At 40.8% G+C, this 5,542-nt stretch overlaps 1 protein-coding gene across 2 annotated transcripts in view; it reads right to left on the reverse strand.

Moving 5' to 3' along the window:
- Positions 1 to 5,542, reverse strand: part of LOC128872619 (diacylglycerol kinase 1) — a 97,314-nt gene that overhangs the window by 1,882 nt on the left and 89,890 nt on the right. For both annotated transcript variants that reach the window (XM_054115500.1, XM_054115491.1), the window contains 8 exons: positions 5,121 to 5,358; positions 4,138 to 4,343; positions 3,646 to 3,819; positions 3,096 to 3,387; positions 1,821 to 1,945; positions 1,424 to 1,711; positions 864 to 1,065; positions 612 to 793 (listed from right to left, as the gene is read on the reverse strand). In XM_054115500.1, coding sequence (XP_053971475.1) covers positions 612 to 793; positions 864 to 1,065; positions 1,424 to 1,711; positions 1,821 to 1,945; positions 3,096 to 3,387; positions 3,646 to 3,819; positions 4,138 to 4,343; positions 5,121 to 5,358 — 1,707 coding nt within the window. The remainder of the gene's footprint in view (positions 1 to 611; positions 794 to 863; positions 1,066 to 1,423; positions 1,712 to 1,820; positions 1,946 to 3,095; positions 3,388 to 3,645; positions 3,820 to 4,137; positions 4,344 to 5,120; positions 5,359 to 5,542) is intronic.

The following is a 5,542-nucleotide window of genomic DNA, read 5'->3' on the forward strand; positions in this document are numbered from 1 at the left end:
TGTTGTTTGGACTATATCTATCTTAGAGACTTCCGAGAATGTGTAAAATATCATTGATTATAAAAAAAGAAGTTAAGAAACTACAATTTCACACAAAAGTTTTTTTAGAAAATTCATCAGTGTACGAATACATTCTGTACCACTGTAAATGTTAAGGTAGTTGTTTCGTGAATTTATTTAACGGAGGATTTGAAGAAGACTTCATTTGATTGTTCTTTGATTGACCTAGTTTTATGAAAAACGATATCAAAATGTTATTTTAACGTAGCTTCTTATGGAGCATACAGATTTTTACGTGAGATTTTTCAATTTATGTAAAAATGCCATTTAGAAACTTGCTGAAAATTGTATATGTTATCAAAACCGATATTATAAACCGTTACAAAAAGAAAAGTAACAATTAATTAAAATCTGAAACTGGACGAGAAGTTGTTAACTTTAGAAGGTGTTAATAACAGTCAGCGTTGTTGTCACAATTGTCTCTCTATATACTTATCGATTTATTATGGACGTGTGTGAGAGCAGTGAGGCTATACATGTACGAACCTTTCCAACTTTATTTTCAAACGTGACTACCTCGAAACTATCTTAAAAAAAAATAGTCGACTTACAGTGCAAGGGCCTTGCATCCACGGTTCACCGTCGATTTGCATCGGAAATCGCTTGCTCGTGGTGATAGTGACGCTGCTGCACTGAGCCAACCTCCTACCGGAATGACGAAGTCCTGTTTTCACTTGACCCATGTGCAGACAATTCTCCAAACCGATCACCTCTATGAGATTGTCACCGATATCTGTAAACGTTTCAATTAGCGTTGCTCTTCGTCGAGACTGAACAAAACTTTTATTCCACTGGATACATGCCTTGTATCGCGGCTGTGAGATCTACGGAATTGAAGCTACTGGTGCTGAGTTCTTTGTCCGGTCGTTTTTTCCGTTTGCCCAGGCGGTGCCTCGAGTGGTGTTCACCCCAGAGATTCGAGCCTCCATGAGTGAAAGGAATGTTCAGTAACGCGACTCCTTGAAGGGATGGACCGTGGGCCAAATCCAGCGGAGTTCCGTCGCACTGGAAACGCGGAACGTAGTAATCGTTCGATGAATATACAAGGGGGTGAACAATATAACTTGATTGTCTTTTTCTTTTTAGCAATATGATTCGAATACTTTTCATCTAAAAGTTCATTACTTTGTTCGATTCTGTTCTATTATATTTCTACTGAATATTGTGTATAAAACCTGTAGTTAAAATGATCCTGTCGTGAAACCTGTTTAGTTAATATGAAGTTATTTTTAAAGACTTGAACCCTAACTGACTAATTAGAGTAGCTCCAGGACTAACAATAACAATACTACAGGGTAACCTATCAAGTTATCATGCACACTTTCTTTCGTACCTGGTCACACAAAAACTGATCTATACGTACAATGATCTCGAGATCCTCGTGAAGATTCTTACAGCTGGCAGCGAATTGTTCCGTAGTCGCGTATTCAAAGTACCAGAGCTTGTTCTTCATCCTGCTGTTGAACTTTTCGGGATTCTTCTCCCTCTCCATGTGGAATTTCACGCATATCGCCGCGTCGACGCCCACAGAGAAGTAATTGTTGATGATGTTGTAAGGTATGCTATCCTGATTCGGTTTCTTCTCGTCCGTCTGGTCCAGTACTTCGATCTGCCAACGGTCCATCATCACGGACGTCGCTTTCTCTATTTTCTGTAAGTTATTCCGTTGCTCAGACTCTTATCTCGGGGATAGATGAGGACTGACGGCGGATAGAAACGTGAGTTCATCAACAAAAACGATTAAATAGAGACGAACGTACTTTGAGGACTTTGTGAATGGCTTCGCCCTCGTAACCACCGCCCCATCGCAGACATCTTGCGAGGTCGTTGCCTGTTCCCAGAGGTATGACGCCCACGGCGGGTTGGTGCTCGAACTGGACACGATCTGACGTTCAAGGACAAGTTGTTAGAAACAGTTGTCTTCATTTTATACAGGGTGTTCAAAAAAAAAGCATTCAATATTTATATGGTGTATAGGGTACACTGTACCGAGTAAAAAAGCTTTAGTAAACATAGGTCCAAAGGTCAACCGTTTCTGAGATATAAACATTTTTGTTTGCTAGTATCATGATTGACTTACTACTGGGTTTTCGATATTTATAGAAGATTTTCCACGTGTCCACCGCTCATTTCTGTACACGCTTGGCATCTTCTTCTTACAGAGTCGCGAACTCTCTCGAAAATCCCACATTTCTGTCGAATTATTTGACAAGCATGGTGGATTCGGTTACGTAGTTCTTCTAAGTCATTTATCGGCGTGGAATACACTTGGCTTTTTAAATATGCCCATAAAAAGAAGTCCAGAGGATTTAAATCGGTGGATCGAGGAGACCATGCAACTGATCCACGATTGACTAAACCCCAATGGAATCTACTGTCGGCACTTGAATGGGAACATTCAGAACGCAATTTATAAACACCGACATAAACATCGCATGCGATGGAAGCGAGTAAGTCAATCATGATACTAGCAAACAAAAATGTTTATATCTCAGAAACGGTTGACCTTTGGACCTATGTTTACTAAAGCTTTTTTACTCGGTACAGTGTGCCCTATGCATATAAATATCGAATGCTTTTTTTTGAACACCCTGTATAAACGATACAGTAATGTCTCGTTAGACGCACGAGCTCGGGACTGACTTTGTGCGTTTATCGTAGATTTCGTATATTCTTTGATGTTTGCCGACGCCCGTCGAACACAGACAAGGACAGCGAATAAAGAAGAGGACGGAACGAAAACACCGAGGTACATATGTCGAAACATTGTAATGCAAGGATGAAACTTTTTTGTTATTAGCTTCTTGTTATTAGCTTCGTTGTTGTTGTTGTAAAACTTTTACGACAAACTTTTGCGACCGAACTCCGAGACCTCTCAAGTGGTATACCCTTCAGTAGTGGGACTGGTTTTTGTGCACTTATCCTGGACAAATTTGTGCGTCTCACGACACATTACTGTATGAACTATCATGCCTGAACGCTTATACAAGCGTTCACTTATTTCCAAATAAATGTCGTTGGATTGTGAATCGCACCCATGGTCTCCAGAACCCAGCCAACGGTACCATCGCCCCCGCAGCAGATCACCTTGAAGTTCTCCACGTCCTTGAACATCTGTAGAGCCTGTCTGGGCCCACCCCTGGCCAAGTTGTGGACCTGTCGCGGGTTCAAGATGTACTGGAACTTCCTAAGCATACGTTCGCCTTGTCGGCCTCCTGATTTTGGGTTTATGAAGACTAACAGCGGCACTATGCCGGGAGGTGGTGTGATTTGGAAGGACATCGCTGGCTGCTGGTTGGAGGCGTTGCTAGATGTTAAGAATCCACCCTGGGGGACAAAATGTTGCCAACCAAATTTCTTTTAGATTAAAATTCTCCAAATTCAAATTAGATTTAAATTGATTTTAGTAAATTTGCGAGGACTCGTTGACGCTGTTACATTGACGTTTAAGTTTTTGTGTAGGATGTACGTGGAAAGATGAATAGGGGCCAACAGGTACAACAATCTTTTGTAATGTTTAGGCGGCAAATAAAATTTCTCTGAAATAGAAATGGAAGGGTAAATAATTTATTTCGTCGAGCTTACGGAGCTAACGGACGATGAATCCTGACCGTGCTTGCTTCCCCTTTTGCTGTCCCGCGACAACGATCTCTGCCTGTCCAGGACGGCTGGACAAATCGCCGTAGGTGGAAGGATATGAACTGCATACTCGCCGAGGGTGCATTCCGCTTTGACTTGCGAGACGCATCTGTTATGCAACTGCAAAGTTACCGTTGCATGAATACGCGACTACGGTGACTGGCTCCATAAAGTCGTAACTGCTTTTTTCATTCATCAAACCGTAGGTACCGTTCATTTCTTCAGGGTTACTTTACATAAATTTTAATAATGGGATTAAATTTTCCACTTCTGTCATCGCCGGGAAGCTGAATAAGATTCAAGATTCAAAAAAAGAGTAAAAATGTGGAGATGAATGAAACGACTTTCAGAAGCGACTCCTGTCGGTTTCATCATTTTTGTTTGAATTATCAACTTTTACGGGTTGGTCAGAAGAGGATGCGAAGAAGAGTTACTCACAGTCAGTTGACACCATCTGCAGTGCAGGCCCGTGATCCCGTTGTAACTCTTGATCGTCTTCCTACATTTGGAACATTTCCCGTGGCAATTCCCCTCGACCCAATGGTGCGCCATTGTTTGCGACGTTTTCTTGCTCTTTACGTAGGTGGCTATGCAGGAGGCTGGCGCTCTCTGAACGCATCTTTCATGGACCGTGTACTTGCAAACTGCGCTCAAAGAAAGGAATATGCGCTGGTTGGTTTCCGTAGGACTTTGGAGAGCTGTCGTTGTCTCGACCGGACTTACGAATGTCAGAACTATGATACTTATAGACTCATTTGCCATCTGAACTCATAGAAGCCTGATTATCACAAATTAAATTTAAAAAAAATATCAATGCATCTATTATTTGAACAATTTTGACAGCTGACGTTTATTTTTTTAAATTTTGTTCAAAAGAACATTTTATGCAATGGTAACATACATACAGCCAAATATTAAAAATACACCAATTGCAAGTGTACAATTAGATTTAAAAGTTTGGTAGCAAATTTGAAACTTAGGGCATTTAAGGATTAAATTAGAACTATCGTACTGGAATATAAATTGTAGGGGAACAAGAAATGATACTTTTTGTTCACATTTAAAGATCACGATAGAATAGTTTAATCAAAGCAATGTGTTACTTTGTTACAAGGGTCTACAACATTCTGTTTTCTAATAACAAAGTGATATCATTTTCCACCATGTGCCTCTATTGCTAAAAGAAATGATATTCTATGCCATTGTTTGGTTAAAAAATAAAATCCCAAAGCTTACTTTAGAAATCCCTTTAGAGCCTGTCAGAATTATTCGCTTTTCGTTCGTTGAAAGTTAAAAGCTCTTCTCTCCCTCCAGGCTACTAATGAGAAAGCAAAAAGGTCGAAACTAATCCAATGAAAATATTTCCCGACTAAACACTCGCGGCGTGAGACTGTGCGACGTCAGAATGCCTCGGTACTTACAGACACAACAAATTCCTTTCTTGCCGAGACCGACCAGCATATTCAAACAAAGATTGCAGTAGGCGGGCTTGCTAAAGTGCTTCAGCCTCCAGAGGTGAATCCCGTCCTCTTCCACGTGCGAATCCAAACCTAGGAGCACCAGCAACGGGATCGTCGTCAAACCACCCCTTTTCCATTCGTCCAGGGACACGGTGCCATCAGCGTCGTAGTCTATTTCTACCATCATGTCTTGCAGTATCTACAAATATGGAGGATTTATATCCAGATATTGCTCGTCAAACTCTTCGCTAGGCAAACAAGAAAGGAGAAACGGAAACACTTCGGAAACGTTCCTATTCATCCTGCGCAAACTCTTGAGGATTTATTTACTCGAGAATTCGTTCATTTAATACAAATTTTGTATAGGAAAGAAGAATAGAATT

Source organism: Hylaeus volcanicus, chromosome 1, assembly GCF_026283585.1.
Source record: "Hylaeus volcanicus isolate JK05 chromosome 1, UHH_iyHylVolc1.0_haploid, whole genome shotgun sequence".
Classification (NCBI taxonomy): domain Eukaryota; kingdom Metazoa; phylum Arthropoda; class Insecta; order Hymenoptera; family Colletidae; genus Hylaeus; species Hylaeus volcanicus.